At 37.3% G+C, this 27,825-nt stretch overlaps 1 protein-coding gene across 2 annotated transcripts in view; it reads left to right on the forward strand.

Annotated features, from left to right (window-relative positions):
* Positions 1 to 6,725: 6,725 nt before the first annotated feature.
* LOC117293910 (multifunctional protein ADE2-like) overlaps positions 6,726 to 27,825 on the forward strand; it is a 33,297-nt gene continuing 12,197 nt past the window's right edge. The window contains exons 1-3 of one of the 2 annotated variants that reach the window (XM_033776388.1): positions 6,726 to 6,876; positions 23,358 to 23,549; positions 25,061 to 25,239. In XM_033776388.1, coding sequence (XP_033632279.1) covers positions 6,870 to 6,876; positions 23,358 to 23,549; positions 25,061 to 25,239 — 378 coding nt within the window. In that variant the 5' untranslated portion in view covers positions 6,726 to 6,869. Of the gene's footprint in view, positions 6,877 to 8,892; positions 9,043 to 23,357; positions 23,550 to 25,060; positions 25,240 to 27,825 lie in introns of those variants that run through there. The other variant, XM_033776387.1, reaches the window with a different exon arrangement.

The following is a 27,825-nucleotide window of genomic DNA, read 5'->3' on the forward strand; positions in this document are numbered from 1 at the left end:
TGTATTTGCCCATACCTTACGCTCTTCCCTTATTAAATTAATTGGGCTGAGCTAATTAGCAGACTTAACAAGTTGGGGCGCTATATTGATATAGCCAGGGGTGTGGGGAACAGATTTATGAAATAAAAATTAATAATAATTTCCAATTAAGATGGAACTCTTGGCTTTGCATTTGCCCAAACCTCACGCTAGTTCTTAGTATAGCATATACTGCGTATAAAGTACCAAAATTCGAAAATTCTTCCTTGTTTAAATTAATTGGGCTGAGTTAATAAGCAGACTTAACAAGTTGGGGCGCTAATCTGACATAGCTAGAGGTATTAAGAAAAGATTTATGAAATAAAAATTAATAATATTTTCCAAATAAGATGGAACTCTTGGCTTTGCAATTGCCCATACCTTACGCGCTTGTTATCTAAGTACATATACAGCGTATAAAGTACCAACATTCGTAAATTGTGCCTTGATTAAATTAATTGGGCTGAGCTAATTAGCAAACTTAACAAGTTGGGGCGCTAATCTGACATAGCTAGAGGTATAAAGAATAGATTTATGAAATAAAAATTCATAATATTTTCCAGTTACGATGGAACTCTTGGCTTTGTATTTCATAAATCTGTTCCACATACCGCTGGCTATATGAAATTAGCGCCTAAATGTGTTACGTTGGCTAATTAGCTCAGCCAAATTTGATTAATAAAGGAAGAATTTACAAAATTTTGTACTGTATGTGCTATTATGCTAATACACGCGTAGGGTATAATTATGCAAAAACAAAACAAACGAATTCCAGCTAAGTTGGAAAATATTATCCTTATTTAAATCATAAATCTGTTCCTCATACCCATGGCTAAATGCGATCAGCACCCCGACGTGTTACCTTGCCTATAATTTGCTCAGCCCAAACCTTACGATTGTTCTTTGTATAGCATAATACAGCGTTAAAAGTACAAAAACTCGTATATTCTTCCTTGATTAAACTAACTGGGCTGAGCTAATTAGCAGACTTAACAAGTAGGGGCGCTAATCTGATATAGCCAGGGGTATGAGAAATAGATTTTTGAAAGAAAACAAAAAAGTATTTTCCAATTAAGATGGATCTCTTTGCTTTGTATATGCCCGTACCTATACGCTTGTTCTTTGCATAGCGTATAAACAGCGTATATAAAGTACACAAACTCGTAAGTTCTTCCCTTATTAAATTAATTGGGCTGAGCTAATTAGCAGACTTAACAAGTAGGGGCGCTAATCTGATATAGCCAGGGGTATGAGAAATAGATTTTTGAAAGAAAACAAAAAAGTATTTTCCAATTAAGATGGATCTCTTGGCTTTGTATATGCCCGTACCTATACGCTTGTTCTTTGCATAGCGTATAAACAGCGTATATAAAGTACACAAACTCGTAAGTTCTTCCCTTATTAAATTAATTGGGCTGAGCTAATTAGCAGACTTAACAAGTTGGTGCGCTAGTCTGATATAGCCAGGGGTACGAGGAATAGATTTATGAAATAAAAACTAATAAAACTTACCAATTAAGATGGAGCTCTTGGCTTTGTATTTGCCCATACCTTACGCTTGTTCTTTGTGTATAGCATAATGTACAGCGTATAAAGTACAAAAACTCGTAAATTCTTCCCTTATTAAATTAATTGGGCTGACCTAATTAGAAGACTTAACAAGTTGGGACGCTAATCTGATATAGCCAGGGGTATGAGGAATAGATTTATGAAATAAAAACTAATAATATTTTCCAATTAAGATGGAACTCTTGGCTTTGTAATTGCCCATATCTTACGCCTGTTCTTTGTGTATAGCATAATATAATGTACAGCGTATAAAGTAGAAAAACTCGTAAACTCTTCCCTTATTAAATTAATTGGGCTGAGCTAATTAGCAGACTTAACGAATTGGGGCGCTAGTCTGACATAGCCAGGGGTATGAAAAACAGATTTATGAAATAAAAATTAATAATATTTTCCAATTAAGATGGAACTCTTGGCTTTGTATTTGCCCATACCTTACGCTCTTCCCTTATTAAATTAATTGGGCTGAGCTAATTAGCAGACTTAACAAGTTGGGGCGCTATATTGATATAGCCAGGGGTGTGGGGAACAGATTTATGAAATAAAAATTAATAATAATTTCCAATTAAGATGGAACTCTTGGCTTTGTATTTGCCCAAACCTCACGCTAGTTCTTAGTATAGCATATACTGCGTATAAAGTACCAAAATTCGAAAATTCTTCCTTGTTTAAATTAATTGGGCTGAGTTAATAAGCAGACTTAACAAGTTGGGCGCTAATCTGACATAGCTAGAGGTATTAAGAAAAGATTTATGAAATAAAAATTAATAATATTTTCCAAATAAGATGGAACTCTTGGCTTTGCAATTGCCCATACCTTACGCGCTTGTTATTAAGTACATATACAGCGTATAAAGTACCAACATTCGTAAATTGTGCCTTGATTAAATTAATTGGGCTGAGCTAATTAGCAAACTTAACAAGTTGGGGCGCTAATCTGACATAGCTAGAGGTATAAAGAATAGATTTATGAAATAAAAATTCATAATATTTTCCAGTTAAGATGGAACTCTTGGCTTTGTATTTGCCCATACCTTACGCGTGTGTTTAGTATATCATACAACGTATAGTAAGAAATTCGTGAATGATTCTCTTGATTAAATTAATTGGGCTGAGAGAATTAGGTAAGGTAACACGTCGATGTGCTAATTTGATTTAGCCATGGGTATGTGGAACACATTTATGAGATAAATAATATTAATATTTTCAAACTTAGATGGAATTCGTTTGTTTAGTTGTTGCCTATACCCTACGCATGATGTATTAGGCATATTAGCGTATACAGTACGAAATTTGCAACTTCTTCCCTAATTGGATTAATTGGGCTGAGCTCATTAGAAAACGTTACACAATGGGGCACTAACCTGACATAGCCAAAGGAATAAGGAACAGATTTATGAAATAAAAACTAATAATATTTTCCAATTAAGATGGAACTCTTGCCTTTTTATTTGCCCCTACCTTACGCATACAGCGCAATACAGTATCAAAATTCGTAAATTCTTCCTTGATGAAATTAATTGGGCTGAGCTAACTAGCACACTTAAAACACTTGGGCGCTACTTTGATATAGCCAGGGGAATGTGGAACAGATTTATGAAATAAAAATTAATAATACTTTCCAATTTAGATGGAACTCCTGGCTTTGTATTTGCCCATACCTTACGCATACAGTGCATACAGTACCAAAATTCGTAAATTCTTCCCTTATTAAATTAATTGGGCTGAGCTAATTAGCAGACTTAGCAAGTTGGGGCGCTAATCTGATATAGTCAGGGGTATGTGGAACAGATTTATGAAATAAAAATTAATTATACTCTCCAATTTAGTTGGAACTCCTGGCTTTGTATCTGCCCATACCTTACGCGTGTACAATCCCATCGCACTGTCTTCGACGGTCATTGACGGTCGTTGACAGTTTTTTTGAAATTTGGCGCTGGCAACAAATTTGGTGCTCATCACCAAATTTGGTGTTGGCTCAAATTTGGTGCTCACTTCAGTCTGGTGAAAAAGTTCAGACCACTAACCGAAAGGATATGGCGTGTAAAACGTTGCATTATTCGATAATGTACAATATAATGTGCGATGTTTCTCATATATATGCGATAATTGTCACATATTATGTGCGATATTCATTTGATGTTTGCAATTAACGTAATATATATGCAATAAATGTAATATATAAGCAATAAATGTAATATATATGCAATAAATGTAATATATATGCAATAAATTGTAATATATGTGCGATAAATTGTAATATATGTGCGATAAATTGTAATATATGTTACATTTATTGCATATATGTTACATTTATTGCATACATCAAATGAATATCGCACATATGTGACAATTATCGTATATATTATATGAGAAACATCGCACATATTGTACATTATCGAATAATGCAACGTTTGACACGCCATAAACGGAAAAGCCAGCCGCGTATTCGGGAAATAGAACACATACAGTACAGGGAGGTGACAAGATTTCGCATTTTGCTGGATTCAAAACTGGAATCCGTTATTTTAATCGAACGAATTTTGCAATACAAACAATAAAACACAATTTTTTAATATATAATATATTTATTTATTAACTATTAATTATTTTTAAGCAAAATATTATATTGAACTAATTAAAAAATAAATTAAAAAATGGGCCGCAAAATACCGAGCCAAATACGAGTCTATATTTTGTTTGCATCACTATGTAATAAAATGCACCGTTTTGTAAAAATCATATAATGAAAAGAATTTGTACCCTTTGTTATGATAAACAATTAATTTTTTAAACCAGAATCTTGAAGACTGATACCATAGGCACTCAAAATAACGAGGCGTGAAAAATTGGTCCACTAATTAGTTGTTAATTAACCACAGTAATTTAGCTATTTTCAGTAAAAATGCGCACAACGTTTGACTTAAAAACTATTTGAAAAGAATTTGTACCCTTCGTTAAGATATAAAATTAATTTTTAAGACCAGAATCTTGAAGACTGATACCAACAGCACTCAAAATAACAAAGCGTGAAAAATTGGTCTACCAATTAGTTGTTAATTAGCCACAGTAATAAATGCTATTTTCAATGAAAATGCGCACATTACAATATAAATGCATAGCGATTGATTTAAAAACTATTTGAAATGAATTTGTGGGCATAAAAACCTCACTTGGTAACGAGTAATGGGTAGAGGTTGATAGTATAAAGCATTGTGAGAAACGGCTCCCTCTGAAGTGACATAGTTTTCGAGAAAGAAGTAATTTTCTACGAATTTGATTTCGAGACCTCAAGTTTAGAATTTGAGGTCTCGAAATCAACAATCTGAAAGCACACAACTTCGTGTGGCAAGGGTGTTATTTCTTTTATAGTTATCTCGCAACTCCGATGACCAATCGAGCTCAAATTTGCACAGGTTTGTTATTTAAAGCACATAGTGAGAAACACCAAGGTTTGTTATTTAATTCATATAGTGAGAAACACCAAGAAGTTAGAAGAATGAATTTGACAATTACCAATAGTGAGTGTTTTCACAGAGTTACGAACTTTGTAAAAACATCAACGGCTGTTTTGAAGCTGTAACGAACATTCCATTGGGCAAAAGTTCTGAGAAGCAACAAAATTGAAAGAACTTAAAGCAGTTTGGTCAGGACTCATGATGTACATTTTGCCAAATTCGTTTGTACTAAGCCATAGGGCGTCGGGTTTCGTCGGGCGTCGAGACTGTAATTATTCAAGACCAATAAAATTACCGTTCCTATTTAGTTTGTATATTATTTATGCATGAGCTACGTCACAATGCTAATCCAAAACGAGGCGATGGGCGCAGCCACTGCAAGTGATGGAGGAAGTGCGCACATAGCCTCATTTTGGGTAAGAATTATGACGTCATGTATAAATATTAAGAGAGCATAGGGTTCCAGACATTGATCTCCAGAGATATGATAAATAATAAAATTTGATGTTTTGTCAGGGAACTTCGTCACGCGGGGTGCGCGTCCCGGCGGATGTTGACCAGAAAGTTTACATGACAATTAATTGATATGAGAATAAACTAAAAACTAATGAGCCCGACTCTCTGTTACTCCCCAAAAGCGGTGGTCAAAACAGTAGATTAGATATCTGTTGCACAACATGTTCCGAAACTCGCTTATTTGGTGCTCCGACAACTTTGTATGTGTCATTAGACATACGCTAGATAAATCACGATGAATGGGGCCCAAGATTTACCAGCGAAAAACTATGTTTACCAGTGTTCATCGAGATAAACTATGTTAATATCAAGTGACAAACATGAAAATCGGTGATAAACACTGTTTATCGAATTATTGGGCATATGGCTTGCCATAGGAAGCGCGGCATCCCGCTACTAGTAATATTGGGAGATCAATGAAGATCAACAGGGCCCAACTTCATAAGCACAAAAATTTGCTTAGCATGAAATTTATTTCATGATAAAAACAAGATTACCAACCAAATTTCCATTTGCTGTATGTTACTTCTTACTTGGTATTCAGCTGGTGTATTCTTCTCCTGAAAAAGTCACGTGGAAATTTGGTTGGCATTCCTGTTTTTAACAAGGGAGAAATTTCATGCTAAGCAATTTTTTGTGCTTAGCAGCTCTTTGAAACTGGGCCCAGCATGTTATCTTCAGTAGGAAAGCACGTGACCAGGCAGACGGCGCGAGAATGGTTCAATGGGCATATGAATGGCAACGAGTGCAATTTAGTGGTATGCTCAATCTGAAGACTGCGCTCAATTTCGCTCAATCTTCAGCTTGACTGTCGAAATCCACTAACGGTGCGCAATGTGGGAGCAGTGTGACCACGCCAGCGCTTGGAGTCATGGTGACTGGAGACTGGCAATCTTTTCTGAGCGGCAACTTTGGATTTTATACGTGAGCATTTTTGCTTTTTTCTTTCCCAAGAAATAAATATAAATATGCGGGCTTTTACGAACTATTCGAACTGGAGATAATTATTTTGCGCAAAACGCCAAGGCCAAAACGCTATTCAAAACGAGCAGCGCAATCTGTCATATTGAGCAAATTCTTAAATTGCGCCCAATGTACGCACGTGTTGAACGTTTACAATAATAAAGGAGATCTGCTGTAGACACTGTATGTTGGTTGGCAATTGGCATGGTAGCAGTACCTAGTAGTCGTAGTAAGTAGTCGTAGCACATGCACTGTCGTAGTAACTCAGCCAAAGTAAGGTGACTGCAGAGCTTGCTTTTATTATAATTTTTGTGGAAACCTGAGTACAGCAGCAGCAAAGCATACACTATGGCTGGTGAATGGGGCCCAAGATTTACCAGCGAAAAACTATGTTTACCAGTGTTCATCGAGATAAACTATGTTAATATCAAGTGACAAACATGAAAATCGGTGATAAACACTGTTTATCGAATTATTGGGCATATGGCTTGCCATAGGAAGCGCGGCATCCCGCTACTAGTAATATTGGGAGATCAATATAGATCAACAGGGCCCAACTTCATAAGCACAAAAATTTGCTTAGCATGAAATTTATTTCATGATAAAAACAAGATTACCAACCAAATTTCCATTTGCTGTATGTTACTTCTTACTTGGTATTCAGCTGGTGTAATCTTCTCCTGAAAAAGTCACGTGGAAATTTGGTTGGCATTCCTGTTTTTAACAAGGGAGAAATTTCATGCTAAGCAATTTTTTGTGCTTAGCAGCTCTTTGAAACTGGGCCCAGCATGTTATCTTCAGTAGGAAAGCACGTGACCAGGCAGACGGCGCGAGAATGGTTCAATGGGCATATGAATGGCAACGAGTGCAATTTAGTGGTATGCTCAATCTGAAGACTGCGCTCAATTTCGCTCAATCTTCAGCTTGACTGTCGAAATCCACTAACGGTGCGCAATGTGGGAGCAGTGTGACCACGCCAGCGCTTGGAGTCATGGTGACTGGAGACTGGCAATCTTTTCTGAGCGGCAACTTTGGATTTTATACGTGAGCATTTTTGCTTTTTTCTTTCCCAAGAAATAAATATAAATATGCGGGCTTTTACGAACTATTCGAACTGGAGATAATTATTTTGCGCAAAACGCCAAGGCCAAAACGCTATTCAAAACGAGCAGCGCAATCTGTCATATTGAGCAAATTCTTAAATTGCGCCCAATGTACGCACGTGTTGAACGTTTACAATAATAAAGGAGATCTGCTGTAGACACTGTATGTTGGTTGGCAATTGGCATGGTAGCAGTACCTAGTAGTCGTAGTAAGTAGTCGTAGCACATGCACTGTCGTAGTAACTCAGCCAAAGTAAGGTGACTGCAGAGCTTGCTTTTATTATAATTTTTGTGGAAACCTGAGTACAGCAGCAGCAAAGCATACACTATGGCTGGTGAATGGGGCCCAAGATTTACCAGCGAAAAACTATGTTTACCAGTGTTCATCGAGATAAACTATGTTAATATCAAGTGACAAACATGAAAATCGGTGATAAACACTGTTTATCGAATTATTGGGCATATGGCTTGCCATAGGAAGCGCGGCATCCCGCTACTAGTAATAGTGGGAGATCAATATAGATCAACAGGGCCCAACTTCATAAGCACAAAAATTTGCTTAGCATGAAATTTATTTCATGATAAAAACAAGATTACCAACCAAATTTCCATTTGCTGTATGTTACTTCTTACTTGGTATTCAGCTGGTGTAATCTTCTCCTGAAAAAGTCACGTGGAAATTTGGTTGGCATTCCTGTTTTTAACAAGGGAGAAATTTCATGCTAAGCAATTTTTTGTGCTTAGCAGCTCTTTGAAACTGGGCCCAGCATGTTATCTTCAGTAGGAAAGCACGTGACCAGGCAGACGGCGCGAGAATGGTTCAATGGGCATATGAATGGCAACGAGTGCAATTTAGTGGTATGCTCAATCTGAAGACTGCGCTCAATTTCGCTCAATCTTCAGCTTGACTGTCGAAATCCACTAACGGTGCGCAATGTGGGAGCAGTGTGACCACGCCAGCGCTTGGAGTCATGGTGACTGGAGACTGGCAATCTTTTCTGAGCGGCAACTTTGGATTTTATACGTGAGCATTTTTGCTTTTTTCTTTCCCAAGAAATAAATATAAATATGCGGGCTTTTACGAACTATTCGAACTGGAGATAATTATTTTGCGCAAAACGCCAAGGCCAAAACGCTATTCAAAACGAGCAGCGCAATCTGTCATATTGAGCAAATTCTTAAATTGCGCCCAATGTACGCACGTGTTGAACGTTTACAATAATAAAGGAGATCTGCTGTAGACACTGTATGTTGGTTGGCAATTGGCATGGTAGCAGTACCTAGTAGTCGTAGTAAGTAGTCGTAGCACATGCACTGTCGTAGTAACTCAGCCAAAGTAAGGTGACTGCAGAGCTTGCTTTTATTATAATTTTTGTGGAAACCTGAGTACAGCAGCAGCAAAGCATACACTATGGCTGGTGAGTATGTAGCTTGCCCTGCACGGGTCTTAGGTTGGAATTTAAGTATTTTCCGTATCTCGATTCTCTGTGTAGTTCCACTTGTCATCATGCTTGTTAATTCTAAAAAAACGCCATTTTTTCGGTAGTTCATCGAGTTGCAATAACGTAACCCTCCTTCTGGCGGCCGTCGGTATCTGAATCTGAATTATACCCTCCGATACCCCAAATCTACAAATATTACAAATACCCCGCATTACAAATATTCCCGCAGGCACCTTTCCTGCCGCGTAACTTTTTGTTTACAAAACGCACTGACAAAATTGTTTGATTTCATGAAAGTAGGTCTATACAACATAATCTGCAATCTCCCGTAAAGATGGGACAAATCGTAGCCCTGGTAGGACGTCAGTCAGTGGCACTGACGTCCTGGGTATAAAGGTAGGGAGTCCGGCACTTTTGAGGTTTTTCCAGAGCACCTACACAAAATTGGTATAAATAGAAAGCTGGTCCCATGAGTAATTTGATAGTAAAAAAATTATTGCCATCCTATATAGGATCATTATTCACAAAGTTATGCTCGTTTAAATGTTGCTTTTTGGGGGAGGGTGTCTGTCATATATTTGAATCAATTATTTTTTAGCGCACATACACAAAATTGGTATCAATGGAAAGCTTGTCTTATATAAAAGTTGATAGTAAAAAAAATACTGCCATAGGTTCATTATTCACAAAGATTAGTTTCCTAAATGGTGTTTTGAGTATTATGGCAGGCTGCATTAGACATTGCGGATTAAGTTCGTACCCTCAGAATTTGTGTCATGATTTTTGAAAGTGGTGAAAACGGGGCAAATCTGGTGACTAGCTGTCAAAATTGTACGTGTTGGACCAGATCAACTGTTTCCGCTCGAAACAAACTCGTAACCCTCTGGCCTGGCGGCTGTCGGTAGGTGGGTTACGTTATCGCAACTACACAAAGATATGCCCGTTTTTTTTAGTTTTTTTTTAGGGGGGGGTGTCTTCATGATTCAAAATTATTAATTTCAACATTTGTTAAAACCAGGGACAGAGCACTTGACAACACAATTGGTTGATCCATTCCTGCACGATAAGTTTCAAAATAAATAAATAACTAAACTTTAAACACGAGTCATAAGTGTAATAAAATCTTATGTCACCTTTGAGTAATTTTTTTGTTTGGTGTTCCTTTGATAAAACCATTATAAAACAGTAAAAAAAATAACCAATCATAATTGACGATGTGCTTCAAGTTTAATTACTTTTTATCCGTTGTGGATTTTCTGTGGGACCAACAATATAATTTTACAGTTTTACCACGTAACCATCTGGCGAAATCGCTGACACGCAGTTCAAAATGGAGGGGGCCTGTAATATACTTGCCGTCAATTTGCCGTCAATTCCCTTGGTGCTGTCAAGGCTGTCAACTTGCCGTTTAGTCCTCCAATATTAATTAAAATCCACAAAAGAGGCAGAGAACTGAAAATATTAGCTACAGAGAATTTTCATAAGTTTGAGGTTACATTTCAGTTCAATAAATGAGTTTTTCTCTCGCGAACAAAACGTATCTCAATCAGCAAAGCCGTCGGCCGACATCTTGCTTTTCACTTAGCTTGTACAGGATGGCCAACATTCCTGCATATGGAATAGTCTTAGCCCAAGACGTTAATGATCGTTCCCGTGAATATCAACCTCGTCCCCATAGTTTACTTAATTTTAAACCATGTTTTAATAGGTAACCTTGTAATCGCTCGACGCATCCTGGGGGCGGGGTTGTGTTCATATGTATTATGAACATCGCTTTCCTGTAATTTGTTCACTGACGTCTTCTGCCAAGACTAATCAAATACTGCCATCTGCGAAGTGGTTGTGTTGACGGCGGCTTGACGACAAATTAGTACAACAGAAAATGGAAAACTCAAAATGATAAAATGGAGTCTGGACTGCCTCCAAAAGATGGGCTTGCGCTAAAATGCGCCAGCATTTACAACCAAAATTATGGTTTCATGTTATAGCGGTGACCCTAACACATATGATTACACCCCTATTGGACTTTATTTGGTTTTAGATTTTCAGTAATCAACGAAATGAAATGAACCTGACACCAATCTGAAACAAATTTTACAAACAATACAAAGTTTGAGGCAAATTTTCTTACCTTTTGAAAGCCTAAATGCCTAAATGTTTACAACTTTCTTACGGTCAGGAACGCTTATTTCTCTACAACATTTGTGTGAAATATGAATCTTGTGTCACTATCCTCTCACGAGATTTTAAGGCGAAAACGAGAACACATCGTCACGTGAAAAAATTCAAAATGGATGCGCCCGCGTTAGCGGTGGTTGTCTGAAAAGGTGAAAGTTAATCGAAAATTTCCTCATCTTAAGTGCACGTAAGTTGAAAAACTAAACAATAAATGATCACAACCCATGATCGTGAACAACATAAGGTATTTGGAGCAACTAAAGCGTCGTATATGTAGCACTTTTTCATCGATGAAGTTTGCCCTTTTTTACGTGTGACAGATACAAATACCCAAAAGGGGCGGATCGGTGGACTCGCTAATAAAGGTTCTTTACAATGCGAACACAAGTTTGACTACAATTTTCTTTATTTTTTACCTGATTTGAGAAGCTGAAATTCTGTTCATAATATTCATAGTGTCCCTCACTATATTTTCAACGAGTTCACAGCTAAAAATATATCCATGGAAGAAATTATATCCGAAAATATGTCGAAGTTCTGCACTGACGATGTTGATCATCGTGTACCAATGGATAGTAAGAGCCTACTCCTAGAACTATTTCGGTATTCACGATATATCGCCGACAATATATGCGATATTCGATATAATCGCGATTAATGAAATTTGACATCATCAGTCTTAAAACTACAAGTGAAAGTTGTAGAAGAGACAGTCCTAGCATACGAGAGGTGTTCTAATGACCTATTCTTCTGGTATTACTCCAAACCTATGGGGTGCAAGATGTCTCAGCTAGCAAATATATCGATATATCACGTTTATCGCGATATATATCGCGTTTATCGCGATATATATCGCGTTTATCGCGATATATATCGCGTTTATCGCGATATATATCGCGTTTATCGCGATATATATCGCGTTTATCGCGATATATATCGCGTTTATCGCGATATATATCGCGTTTATCGCGATATATCGCGATATTTCTATTAAAACCAAATCCATCCGATATCGAAATCGTGTCCAAATTAATATCGCGATATTCGATAATATCGTGATATCGCCCAAGCTTAGCCCATCCAGCCACACTGAAAGCCTTTTGACCTAGAATTTTGTTTGCTCGGGGAACATTCAAGCGAGTGATGTCAAGTGTGGACCGAAGAAATCGGTGAGGAGTGTAATGTGACAGTAAAGTGGTAATATAATGAGGTGTAGTTTTGTTATAAAGCATTTCAAACCGAGAAGAGCAATCTTAAAAATGGATTTGTCTCTAATTGGTAGCCAATGAAGTTTCCTAAGTGATGGGGTAATATGTTCTCTGAAGGGTGTGGAACATATTAAACGAGCTACACTATTTTGTAATCAGTGTTACACATGTAGTCCTATTTTATTTAACATTTATTTGCTACTAATAGTGACATCATCTGTTGACACACCAGCACTGGACACAACCTCATGCTGATGATAATCAACTCTACATCTCTGCAACCCCTACATCTCTGCAACCCCTACATGTACATGTGATACAGTAAAATGAAACGACTGGAAGCATGCTGCAAGGACATAAAACTTTGGATGGCATTAAATTATCTCAAACTTAACGATGAAAAAAACAGATGTTCTGATCATCGGCTCTCCATTGTCTTTGAAAAAGAAAAAACACAAATAGTTGTAATCAATCTGTTTTGAGCAAATCAGTATACTTAGTATCAATCATGTCAATAGGCAAAAGATAAAGATTGCACACTTAAAGACACTAGACACTATTGGTAATTGTCAAAGACCAGTCTTCCCACTTGCTGTATCTCAACATTATAATAACAAGTCTGTGAAAATTTGAGCTCAATCGGTTGTCGAAGTTGCGAGATAATAATAAAAGAACAAATGTCATTTCCATACTTGTCATTCCGCTAATTACTGTTTCTAGTTTTTTTCTTTTTCTTGTGCGCCTTGGGTGCCATTTTAGGCAGATATGTGCGCTTTATAAATCTCTAATTATTATTATTATATTATTATTACCCTTGTCACACAAAGTAGTGTGCGTTCAGATGCTTGATTTCGAAACCTCAAATTCTTAATCTGAGGTCTCGAAATCAAATTCCTGGAAAATTAATTCTTTCTCGAAAACTACTCCACTTCAGAGGGAGCCGTTTCTCACAATGTTTTATGCTACCATCCTCTTCCCATTACTCGTTACCAAGTAAGGTTTTATGCTAATAAATATTTTGAGTAATTACCAATAGTGTCCACTGCCTTAAAGCACAGGTCATTTATCATGGTCAACGCGATGGCGGTTGATCGTCGGAGCGAGAAAAATCTGTCATCTGGTGGCCGTTCCTGCGGGTAGTAGCCAACAAAATAACAAACGGTTACAGACGATTTTTATGGACCAACTTGTCCGATCCAAGACATTGTGTCCCTTTAAGACAAACCCTTTAAAACTTGCTTATATAAATAAAATGTATTAAAGTCACCTGGAAGTGGTACTTTTTCAAAATCAAGCTTTTGTCGCCAAGATATGGCATCTCAGCTTCTTTGAAATATGGACCATTTTACAACCTCAAATGTCATTTTTCAAAAAATTATTTTTGACCTTTTCAGATATTTCAAATAATTGTGTACATATTAAGGTTTACTAAAATGTTCATATATTAAGGATAGTTCAGTTAATTTTAATCTTGTAGTGTTCATTTTTAAAATGTAGAGTCTGCAGCAGTGAAACCTGTGCTTATATATTTAATTCAAAACTAGCTTAAGTAAATCACTAAGGAACATTCATTGTTTACTATAATGAGGCCCAACAAATGGCTTTCAAATAAAATCAGTAAAAAGTCAACAAAATACCAAACACAGAAAATATAAGCCTGACAGAGGAGGGCAAAAGGTTGACAGAAAAACAAGCAAAATTTTCTGTAATTATTTTTTTTATGGCACAAGACTACTGTAATTTCTCTGATTATTGCAGCCTCTCATACGTAATATTTATCAAAAATAAAAACTTTGTCAAGCGTCCATATTTTTTTTTAAAGGTAAAAAACGTCAGTTTCGAACGTATTTGACAGATTTTAAGTGACGATCGCCATCAAACACAAACAATGACAGATTTGCATGAAGTTCGAGAAAATAGATTGTCGAACTTAAGTAAATGCCAGCGTTATTTTCTTGACAGATTTATTTTATACGAGTATAAGATCGCGCAGAAAAACATGTGCTGATCGCACGTTTCGTGAAAACACTGAGGGTGCCTGACTACAAGCAGGCGTTTGAGGGGCTACGTCTCGTGTCAAAGGTAAACTTACAGGCCGATCGGAAAATTCATGAACGCCGCATGAAAGTAAGTGACAGACATGGAAAAATTACATCGCTGAAGATTTGAAACACCGATTACTGTGATAGTTGACCAGGTATCGCAGCATTCATTGTCACAATACAATTATTAAACATGTTTTCATTTCAAAAGATTAGTTTTTGTTTTATTTACAAATTTAAGAGTAGGCCCGACCCGAGAGGGCACTGTTCGTGACGTCAATCGAGGGGCGATATTTGAAGAGAAAATGTGTAGTCTGGCCCAGTACACTAAGTCTTGGTACCTGATCGGTATGATGCATACGCATATGTACAGAACTACGGTCGCGAACCATGTCTGCACGCACTATGGCTGCTGTGCGGACGGTCCACTCGGATTACCCTGCACGGTGAATCGCATGCAGTGCTAACACAAGATCGCTTGACGCTTGGTGTAGTGTAAGCTAAAAACATGGCCTCAAAGTTGAAACATTACCCGTTTTTTTTTTTTCACGTTATTCAAATTCTCCTCTAGGTTCGTCACGTCTTTCAGGTACATTCTTCGACTTCCCACAAGCTAGAAAAATTGTTGGGATGGTGTCATGTTTTACAATAACTTTTCTCTTCGTGTCAAAATGTGTGGTGTTTTGTATTCCAGATTCGAAGCACGACAGCTCGAAGTGTTCGCTGCACAGCGCTGAAAAAGGACGATGGACTGGACCACTTTGTAAACTGACCCCATCTTTAGTTGTTTTGCTGCATCCAGCAGCAATAGACCTGGTCGACATTGCCAGAAAAATGCAAGAAAAAAACTTTTTTTTTAAATGTACAAACTTACGACAAGGACTTGCATGTACGCACGTGTGTTCGATGTGTGATCGAGGCTGAGTCTGCCTCGATTGACGTCACAAAAGTGGTAGGCAGGGTTACCGCCCTAAACAACTTTATCTATTTTTTTAACATATAAATCGTGACAAACAATTACTAAAAAAAATATTTTATTATTCATCAACATATACTCTTATGTTTGAAGAAAACAAATATCTATTTCCAGGTGACTTTAAATATAAAAAAGCATGGTGCTTTTTTATATTTATATTTATGTTTTATTGACCAAACCAACAGCGGACGAGCCGCCAATTACAGGAAAGGATAATACACAGTTAACAATATTCATATAGACTACATGTATATAAAAACAATATGTATGTGTACAAAGTTAACAATTAAAATAGAATCATCTTACGAAAGAAAATTGAACATAACATTGAAGATTAAATAAAAATAAAATAGGGAACAGAAACAAACCACCATGAACGACTGTGAAAATATATTAAAAATGTACTTTAAAAGCAATTGCCTACATTAAATTATTAAATAGAATAAATAATAAAAGACAAGAGAAATAAATTTAAAGTCAAATAAAATACAAAAAACAAATATATATCTAAACTAAATACCAAGACTAAAGGTAAAAATAACAAAGAAATTAAAACAGACAAACTGATAAAATGAAAAAATATTTGTTGATGTTGATGTTGTACAAAAAAATATATTAAAAAAATGAAGCAATAAAACTTATAAGGGGAAATTACCACGGAAAAAATGAATGTTCAAATCGATGTAAACAATACCGAATAAAATAAAACAAAACACTGTAGTTATATATTAGTTACTGGAAGAGGATATGGCACGCAAAACCTGACCACGAAAGGAATTAAGAGAAGGGGCTCCGAACACATCACAAGAACCATGGATATGAAAAAAGGTTCATCGGCGCCTTCGGGTTTGAATTGGGCTTGTGATGGGCTAAAGAAGCAGCTTGGCCAAAATCGAAGTGGAGGTCGTGAAATTGCTTTTTGGCCATCTTTTCTCTCCCCTTAATTTCTGCCCCAAATAAAAGTGTTTTCATCAACAGCAAATTTTATATGGGTTAATAATTTGAGGATCGGTTTATAGAAATGGCAAGGCATGAGAATCTTCCGGTTTTAACCGGAATTCCGGTTTCAGTACAGTGTGAATGTGATACAGCACCAGCCGCAAGTAATTCCAAGCCCCCGAGGGTAACCCGAGGGGCAACGAGTACGTGGCGGGGACCCCCGCAAAATACCGCGGGGGTGAGGGGGCCCACGAGAAAATTAACGGGGACCACGCAAGAGATTTGCGGGGCCTCGCAATTGGCCCCCGCAACCCGCAAACGGCTTCGTGGGCTCAACGGGGGCCTTTGTTTGGCAATCACTGATGCATAAAGCTGTTGTGTTGAATACAACAGCGAGTGCTGTATACCCATGAAACATAATGCTGCCGTTCGTTTGGAGGTTTATTCCATGGAGTACACACCTCACTAAAAAAAATTCAACGGTATATTTCACTATTAAGAGTAAATAAAATACCACACCTGTGTCTTGTGTCTTTATTTCCACTCTTACAAATTCATATTTTCTTTACAAAAATGACGTTTGGCACAGCACAGCACATGTTGAGACGATTTTCTCAGCACCTTCCCAGCTTTTCTTTTTCTGGAGATTTACAGTTAATGTTGTCCTTGCAATTGTATCCACCAGATGCCTACACAATATTTATAGGCCAACCAGTCAAATGATTCAATGATTTGATCCCGTTCACTTCATTCATGAAAACTGGCAACCGAAAGTGTTGTCCAATGAGGGTCCGTGACATCGTGCACGTGTTTCTCCAAATATTGCTCAGTCTGGGATTTCCCCTTATTCCTCAAACTCGTTGCCAGCGTTTACATAAAACATGACTGAGTGTGGATTCCTAACCCGTGGGAACGAGCTTGGCATGATTGTATTGCAATCATTCCTCCATTCTCTAATATAACTTCCATCTTTTTAATAACTTGTGGTTGTGGGACATTTGTATATTACTTACAAAACAATTAGTTTGTAAGAAAAGAATATCCATAGGCCTACTCGTCTTTTTAATTTATGCCATTTCAAAACTTTCCAGCATTGTATAATTTTTTTTACGCAACCATTTGGTTTCGACACTGAATTTTTTAATATTGTCGTCCAGTTTTCTTTTAAGGTAGAATGTCCGTATTCCATCTTTTAATATTGCCGGCATTCCAGTTGGGGAACATTATTTTACACGCTCAAAATGTCGGACCTCCACTCGTTGTTATATTTTTGCTGTTGTGGGAAAATGCATTCAAACATTTTTCTTTTAAGGTAGAATGTCCGTATTCCATCTTTTAATATTGCCGGCATTCCAGTTGGGGAACATTATTTTACACGCTCAAAATGTCGGACCTCCCCTCGTTGTTATATTGTTGCCGTTGTGGGAAAATTTACTTAAACATTTTTCTTTTAAGGTAGAATGTCCGTATTCCATCTTTCAATATTGCCGGCATTCCAGTTCGGGAACATTGTTTACAAGTTAAAAATGTCGGACCTCCCCTCGTTATATCTTTGCCGTTGTTTAAACATTTTTCTTGTATATCCGTATTCCATCTTTTAATACTGCCGACATTCTTCCATTTAAAAGAAAAATATTAAATGCATTTTCCCACAACGGCAAAAATATAATAACGAGGGTAGGTCCGACATTATTAGCCTGTAAAAAAATGTTCCCCCAACTCGAATGCCGGCGATATTTAAAGACGGAATACGGACATTCTACCTTTTAAATAAAAATTATTAAATGCATTTTCCCACAACGGCAAAAATATAACAACGAGGGTAGGTCCGACATTATTAGCCTGTAAAAAAATGTTCCCCCAACTCGAATGCCGGCAATATTAAAAGCCAGAATACGGACATTCTACCATTTAAAAGAAAAACATTAAATGCATTTTCCCACAACGGCAAAAATATAACAACGAGGGTAGGTTCGACATTATTAGCTTGTAAAAAAATGTTTCCTAACTCGAATGCCGGCGATATTTAAAGACGGAATACGGACACTCTACCAGTACCTTTTCAAAGAAAAATATTAAATGCATTTTCCCACAACAGCAAAAATATAACAACAAGGGTATAGGTCCGACATTGTTAGCTTGTAAAAAAATGTTCCCCAACTCGAATGCCGGCAATGTTAAAAGTCGGAAAACGGACATTTTACCTTTTAAAAAGAAAATTATTAAATGCATTTTCCCACAACGGCAAAAATATAACAACGAGGGTAGGTTCGGCATTATTAGCTTGAGAAAAATGTTCCCCAATACTGGAATGCCGGCAATATTAAAAGACGGAATACGGACATTCTACCAATAAATGCATTGTCCCACAACGGCAAAAATATAACAACAAGGGGAGGTCCGACATTTTGAACTTGTAAAAAAATGTTCCCCAACTTGAATGCCGGCAATATTAAATGTCGGAAGACATTCTACCATTTAAAAGAAAAATATTAAATGCATTTTCCCACAACGACAAAAATATACTAACGAGGGTAGGTCCGACATTATTAGCTTGTAAACAAATGTTCCCCAACTCGAATGCCGGCGATATTAAAAGACAGAACACGGACATTCTACAATTTAAAAGAAAAATATTAAATGCATTTTCCCACAACGGCAAAAAAAAAAAAAAAAAAAGGTAGGTCGACATTATTAGCTTGTAAAAAAAATCCCAAACTCGAATGCCGGCACTATTAAAGAACGGAAACGGACATTCTACCATTACAAAAAATTCTACCATTAAAAAAAATGTTCCCCAACTCGAATGCCAGCAATATTATCAGTCGGAATACAGCTGCCATTTTACCATTAAAAAATAATTGTTCATTGTCCCAGGACGGCAAAAATAAACAAGGAGGGGAGGTCGGACATTCTTAATTTGTAAAAAAATGTACCCCAACTCGAATGCCGGCATTATTAAAAGACGGAAACGGACATTCTTCAAAGTCTCAAGCGGCATTAAAGAATTCTTTTGTGTACAATTATTCAGGCCGCCTTCCCTATTATCATTGAAGGTATTCATGCTAACCCATGCGTGAAGTTATTACTAGACTTGTTGCGGGGACCTTCGTGTGCCCCGCAAAACTTGCCACTCGCAAGTACCACCGCTCGCGTGTACCCCGTTCCGTCCCAGCAAAATACCCGCGGGGGTGCGGGGGTCCCCGTACCCGCCACGCAGTTTACTCGCGGGTACCCGTTCCGAACTCGCGGGGGTTTGGAATTACTTGCGGCTGGTACTGTATAAAAAAATTGGGGGGAAGGGGGGGCGGGTTTGGTTGTATGGAATTTGTTGTATGGAATTTGTAAATCTGCCCCAAACAAATTGTGATGATTATGTAATTTAACCTTACAATGCTGTGTTTTTCGAAAGTGGAAGTGGATAAGCTGTTGAAATTTAGTACAAGTATTTGGTTGATAATCATAGTAAAATTGTTTTATAAACCTGATGATTACATACATGGTGCGAAGTGTTTGAAAGATATAAGGAATTAATTGTGTAACATTCATCTCGACAGATAATTACTCTATCATAAAAGAGAAAACGATTGATTCAACTGAGAACACTGTTTTCAACTACTACACTGCATTTGTTAATGTTGGACTGTGGTGCAATACTTAGTCTAACCATGGAAGAAGGAGCTCGAACGAAGGGACTTCAAAAGTCGAACCTGCGGTACCGCGGTCGTTTAACGACACCTCGTAATCACCCACATACCTTATACAGACAATGGGCGACCTGGCGTATGTGAGTTTGCGCGTGCGCACTTGGTTCTTCACTCAACTATGGTGTCGTATGTCGTATGGATATAATACAGAAAAAACAACTTGTTTGAGACCTGATAAAATTGTGTACACTTGTGCCCACCAAATCGAAAAACACAATTGAATACCTACCACCCTCGTGTGGTAATACCCAAACTTTGAACCACCGCTTGTGAACGGAAAGTCACAAAAAATGTAAAAATATGCCATGATGTTTCCGTGAAACACCACAAACGGTAAATGAAAACGTGTATATTCACAGTTCTTGTCTCCAATGATTCAACTTTACAAGCAGGCAAGAGCGCAGACTGGCAGTACCACACGTTCTGTACAAAGAGATTTAATCCCGCTCGTTAATCGGCCATCCAGCTGGAGGTCCCCTATCTTTTTCCACTGGCCAGAGAGGGGCATTGTCAGAGTATTCTTTTGTTACTCAGCGGTTTTGCGGGCTGTTCGAGCTCCTTCTCTTCCTTCCCTTTTTATTGTCAAACTACTTTTGGCACTGTTTGGGAATGTCTGCTCTACTGCTGCTGCTGTTTTTCTGATGCCTTTACTCTTTAGAATGATTCTCTTTCTTCGGCAAAAGTCTATGGGACAAAAACATAGATTTCACAAAGCACTCAGATCCGCTTAACTTAAGATGGGTTGCTTGCCGCAGTTATTTTGTATTATACTCTTATTGTGTCCATCCACTTACCTTCCCCCCCCCCCCTTCACCCCCTTACACCACGCTACAGCAAACCTAGCATACGGTAAACCTAGCCTGAACATCTGACGTCATACTTTGAGGTGCGTGCTCTATGGCGGACGTGATAGAGTGTACTATTTGGGCATATGGAAAGCCACGCTTTCATACCTTGCATTCGTTCATCTTTCAAAAAAAGGATGTGAAATAGATCAAATTTTGAAATATAAAGAAAATTGAAAAAATCAAACCCCACTAGTATGATCATCGGACCGAAAAAATGCCGTAAGAAAATTTGCAGCCTGATTTGTGGAGGCACCTGGGAGTTTTTCTAACACAAACAGACGCGATACTTGCATTAATTAGTATAATAAATTATTATTAAGGTGTGTAGCATTTATAAGACTTTAAGAGCCCTTTCTGTAGACATACAGATGCTACATGTGGTTCACAATTAGTTTTAATATTAAATTTCATCCCCTGGTTTGTACTGGAAGTAAATGTCAAATGGGGTTACATTCTGTATATCGTTTACATATATTATGTTCCAATAGTAAAAATCCTATGTGTTGTTAAGTAGTTATTTTTTTTTTAATCACTAAATTATATCTTCCAGCTGGAACCGAAAGTCGGTGTCAAACGGGTCAGACTTTGTGTAGCCATGTTAAGTGTATTAAGACTTCTCAGATGATGCAAGGATTGTGAATATCCAATGTGTGGTTCATAATTTCAGGAGTTTTTCAAATTTTAGACGTATTTCCTTTGGGTGTGTAAATAAGGGAATAAAAGTGTAGCGACGAGTTCTTAAAAAGCCGTTTAAAACCGGCAGGGTCGTTGCCATGTGAGACGTTAAAAAACGTTAAACAAAATACAATTATAGACACTTTGACAATTGAAAATTTGAGGTTTGAAATATTTTTTTCAAAAACTTTGTGAAGAATTGCGCGTGGGTTGTTGTGTGTACGCGCACGCGCTTATAAATAGATTACGCGTGCGCTTACATATATTACGCGCTGTATAGCTATGAATTGCGTTTCGCGTGATAATCTTGTGCGCGCCCGACACGCGGAAGCCAGCCGTGGCTTCAGCTGTACTTTATCCACCGTTTAAAACACCCCCACGTGACGCGCTCTCCACCAATAGGAGTAGAGAAACTGTCTGGGGTATTTATGAATACACAACTAAAACTCTGAGTATAGGGCGCATTGTCAATGTTGGTCAAAACAACATTTCCAAGCTGGAAGTTCCAATTTATCACAGAGCTCTCTACAATGATCCACACAAATTTGCCTCGAATTTGCATGCTTTTCCTTTTACTTTGCGAACTAATACCGTCCGCCATTTTTGGGAGTCAAAAACTCGACTCCCATAAATGGGTGACAGTGTTAGTTGACAAGATAAAATGAAAACCACGCAATTTTGAGTGATGCTTTTGTGGATCATTATACATGTTATATTCTACATGTACTTGTTAATTATCTATCAAACCATTATGCATTTTATAACAAACGCTTACACACGCTTTGCAAAGACCAACTCGACCGATCCAAGGCAACATGTTCCTCTAAGACTAGATTAATTTACTAAGCCGAACTCTTGACAGCCTGCAACATTATGCATCTTATAGGCCTAAGCCAGCATGGTCAATTAATTCTTCACAAACATAGAGTCAGACTGGACAGGCACAGAACCCAAATGGAGCCAAATCGCATGAATGGGTGATGAGTTTCAAGGTTCAATTCAATTTAAATCTTGAGTTTGCGACAGAAAAGAGTTCAGTAAAGAAGATACTGAGAAGACAAAAAGAAGCCAGAACAATAACAAGAGGTGTTTGAACTCATATTGCACAAACACTTCAAACGTTTGGCAATTGGACGTTCTTGATACCTACATGTACTTTTTAAGGTACTGCAGTCTCAAGATAGGCTATTAAATGTTCATGTACGTATCATCTTTAAGTCAATTAATTACTTTTAGCTATCCATAATATAGGTATAACTCACTTGTTATGATAGGACGTTATGATTGTATTGGATCATCTCGGAAAAAAATCAGGTACAAAACTAATCTGGATGATTACATTGGGTGTTTCAGCTACCAGACTGAAACCCCTAAAAATGTGAACAAGTTACCGATATGCTTGTCTGGACACTTTTTTAACAAAACACTTCAATTAGCATTCCAATGAGTTTAGATTTCCATGTATTCCCAAAGAAAATGCCAATGAGAATGTTTAGATTTGGCTTCTTTACCAATAATTCTATTCAACTGTCAACACTCAAACATTATTTATATTTTTGCAATAAAATGTGTATTTTAACAGTGAACACACCCACTGACTTCATTCCGTGACATGTAATAACATTACACAAAAATGCCTCGAGTGGTGATGCTTAATTGTTTATGGAGGAATATACCGTACATCAAATTTGAGATTTCTTGTTTGTTATCTTTTCTAGGGACTGAACCTGGTAAACAATTAGCTGAAGGAAAGACTAAAATCATCTATGAATTGCCTAATAATGAAGTATTGGTGCAGTCTAAGGATCGTATCTCTGCCAATAATGCACTGCGGACCAATGACCTGGAAGGAAAAGCAGCCATTTCGAACAATACAGCATGTAAAGTCTTTGAGTTTCTCTCCAAAATTGGTAAGAGTAACATAATATTGTTTTGATCTGAAACCCAAAATGTTCTTGTGTACTATTTAGTTTAATTGTGTTCTAAGATTATCCACGGTAGACAGCAGACAATGTCATGACTTGAGGTTTTGAGTCAAAACTAATTGAAACAAAGGTCAGTAACTGTAGTCTGTTTTTCTGTTGACTGAGACTTTTGTTTTCAAAGTGCTAATATTTAAAGTGCTGGGGTCAGTATTCTGATTCAATGGTTTGGCATGTTCACATGAGTAGCTAACTCACTGCTAAATATGTTCACAGCAGGGGTTTGCTTGACAAAACAACTTTCAGCTAAAAAGTACCTTGTGTTCACAGGCATGATTGCAGCTGATTTTCTCAGATTGACCATTCTAAATTGAAAATGTTGTTTTATATAAAATCTTTGAAGTTTTGTAATTTTCTCTGATTTGGTAAAGTTAGAGTTGCATGCCTCCTTCATTGCCTCTGTGAAGTTTCAGGCCTGTCCCTGCCACTGTAGTAGATTTGTTGACAAAATCTCAGGAAGGCTCGAAGAAACAATGTAACGTTCCATATTTTTATCTATTGTATGCAGCGATTCTGTTATTAATATTTCCTGTGATTTGGAATGAGAAAAATATTTTGTTTTGGCCGTTCTTGTCACTGCATCATCAGCTTAATTGAGTGTTGCAATTTCGTCCCCCTGGCATGATAAGTGCGTGATGTCATTGCACCATTGTACACACGCATTGCCTGTGAATGGGAAGGAGGTTGATCACCTCAGGTGGCTGGCAATAGGAAACATTTCCGAATTATTCTGATAATTTACAAACATGGATCATAGAACTTAGAAGTGGTAAATTGTGTCATCTTTTGAGTATGATTTAAATGACAATGGTGAGATGATGTCAAAATTGTGAAAACGTAACAATTTTTTGCGGCAATTAAGGGAAATGTCAAGGCCTACTGCCTGTTGCACTAGGAGAAAAAATAAACAGCGTCAAAATATCTTTCTGAAATAGAAATCATGATATTTTCAGCTTGAAATGTACGCAGCTCTTGTATTATAGTCAGATGCGCTCACACGTGAAAAGCACACCACTTAATTCCTTATCTAAAGGCAAAGTTTCAAATTTCATGCTTGCGGGCGCTAGCTGGCCAAACAAACTCCCTCTGTTTACACATTCTATTTACGCACTGGTAGATGTAATTAGTTGTAAAAACGCGCGTTTGCAGAGTGCATTATCAGCAGGTTATGATTAACAAGATTTAAGTAATCAATACTAATAATTAACAATAAGTACAGTAGTTTTTAAACCCCTAAATTTGAGTCTGAGAAATGTTGCCGGCTCTTAATATGCAGATTGAGCTGCCAAATCTACACAGCACAATTCTACTTGTAATGCGCACATATTCACCCTGCTGCAGCTGGGTGTTCAAGGCTAACAGAATCTAAAGAATCTAAAGTGAATAGTACAAATAGACATAGCTTTGATAAATGTTTATCTTGCTTATAATTCGATTAGGTGTGAAGAATCATTTCATTGCAAAGCATAGTGATACAAGCTTCACAGCAGCCAACTGTGACATGATTCCTATTGAATGGGTGACAAGACGTGTTGCTACTGGATCATTCTTGAAGCGTAATGCTGGTGTCAAAGAAGGCTATCGCTTTGCACCAGTTAAGTTGGAATTCTTCTACAAGGTAAAACATTAAGTAAAACATCATTGCAAAAGAAGTGTTATAAAACTGGTCCTCGTATCACAAATCCATGATTTTTTATAGTATTCCGCGTGTTCCTGTTGTCCCCAGGCTTTCTAAAACCCTGTATACTTCATGCAAATGTGAATTTGACGCGACAACCCTCCTTTCGCAGCGATATTCCCAAGTGAGTGGAGCAGAGTTGAACTGCTGCAAATATTCATTGCGAAACTTGTGACGTCAACATTCGCTTCACATTCGCAGGAAGTACATGTATGAACCGGTCCGTGGAAATGTGTAATCCTAAATGCCAAATTTTCAAAATGGCACAAATGTGACAAATGAGACATGATTTTGTAGCTAATTGTATGAATTTTAATAAAATACAATTTGTTCCTAAAAGTATATTAGGGGCTCAAGTGCTATTTTCAACTGGAAAAATACTTGGAAAATTGTGAAATTGGCTCAAAAATAATGTTTTGCCAATTATTCCAAGTGTTTACCCTGATTAAGTAGTTTTTTTTTACCTGTTTGAAGTTTACATGTACTACTAAAGTAACAATACATTGATGGAACAAAAAGTAAATTTTTCTTTCAAAATTTCATGATATTCAATATTTTAGGAAAACTTGGCCTACTTTTTTTAATATTATGAGGTTCCGGTTACTATTTTTTTGCCAGTCCCGAACTGCCCCATGCGTGTTTCAATGCATTAAAATAGTGATTATACGAGCACGGTAGTAGCGAGAACACGGTTATAATGAGGTACTTTGGGCGACCCATTACGAGCAAAACATTGTTAAAAACCCTTTTTTAACGACAACAATTCAAAAACCAACAGAGGAAATACCCGTACAGCCTGTCAAGTCGTTATTTGTGGCTTTTAAGACATACAATAGTGGGGTAAGTGGTCGCTACGCTAGCAACACTAATCCAAAACCGGGAGTCACGAGTCAGCAAGCAAGGTTGTTAATTCCAGACAATGGTGGGATTGGGAGGTTTGCATGGTTTAAACAATGGATAAATCTTTAGAAAAGATACTGATCCACTGAGTTTATAAGCGCATTATGCATTTTCAGAAGAAAACAACCACCCGTAACTTACAAGCAAAACTAGTTGCGTGATCAATATTATCGAATGCAAAAGCAAGATTTTACCTGGTATCCCTCATTGGCAATGAACCATCTATGACACAGGTGTTTACCAATGAAAATCAAGATTCTATTTTTTGTGAACTGCTCGCTGCGGCTAGGTGTATTGCACGTGCACACACATGCATGAGCAATATAAAAAAAAACTCGGAACAGCAAGATCTTCCCTGGTATCTCGCGTTAGCACTGAACCATCTATTATAACACTAGTGGTTACCAATTAAAATCCAGGGGGCTCTTTTATTTTATTGACTGCTACGGCCGAAGTTTTTTACAGCGTGTGCAATATGATTGCAGCAGCAAGATTTTCCCTGGTATCTCGCAGTAGCAATGAACCATCCAGCATTATACAGGTGGTTACTGATGTAAACCAAGACTCTATTTGTTTTGCAAGGGAAACCTCCCAAAACAAGAACGCAAGTTAAAATCTCACACATTTTTTCAATCTTGTAAAATGTAAATTGATTTTAAAATTTAATTAAAAACTAAACCAACTTAATTAAAACAGTTTTTAGCCTAATTTTGTGCTTGTTTGTGCAGTACATCACACACTACTCTATGCATGCACACAGTTAGTCCATTGCAGCTCTGCCATGCATCTGTGTACACGTGCGGCCATTATGCACGCACTTTGTGCATGGTTCAATGATTATTACCGTGATCGGATACAACAAGGTTCGGATAATACAAGGAAAACGGGCCAGTCTGGCGGACCTCGTATTAACGGGAGTCGACTGTACATTGTTTCTATTGAACTCAAAACGTGGTATGATTTGACAATTGAGCCTCAATTTTCACAGGTTTGTTATTTTGTGATACAGGAAGTATGGGCCTATGGACAATACTGTTTACCAAAAGTGTCCGATGGCTTTTAAATAAATGCGAGAATCCATTCCCCCAAAAATGCGAGAGTCCAGGATTCTTGCCAAAATTGTTCAGTGAGAATCCTTTGTTTGATTACATGTAGGCCTCATGTCTAGTGAACCCTTTTACAAACTTTTCTCTTTTAAAAACATGCCCACAATGTAACATTTTTTATGTTTTTCATTAACAAAAAACCTGCAATGATTCTCTTGTACCCCTGCACTGACGGACACCATATATATATAGATGCTTTATATTATCATTTCTCGAAGAAAATTTCTCATTGTTCCTTGTCAACCAAAATTGTCAAAACCAAACCAAATAGGATGTAGCCTTGTTCATCAACTAATTTTTTATTGTTCTGGCCTTAGTACCTTGTATCCCCTAGAATTAATGAAGCAACTACATGTACCTAAGTATGTAGCCTCCCCTGTTTGCCTTCAGATCAGGCCTAGCTAAAATTACACTAATGATTTAGTGATCATTTAAAGATTCAGGTGTGGCTTTTCACCACTCCCATCTTCTTATTTGTGTATAAATGAACTTTAAGATGCATTTTGGTTGTAATTTGATG

This window comes from Asterias rubens, chromosome 8 (genome assembly GCF_902459465.1).
Source record: "Asterias rubens chromosome 8, eAstRub1.3, whole genome shotgun sequence".
NCBI classification, from domain to species: Eukaryota; Metazoa; Echinodermata; class Asteroidea; order Forcipulatida; family Asteriidae; genus Asterias; species Asterias rubens.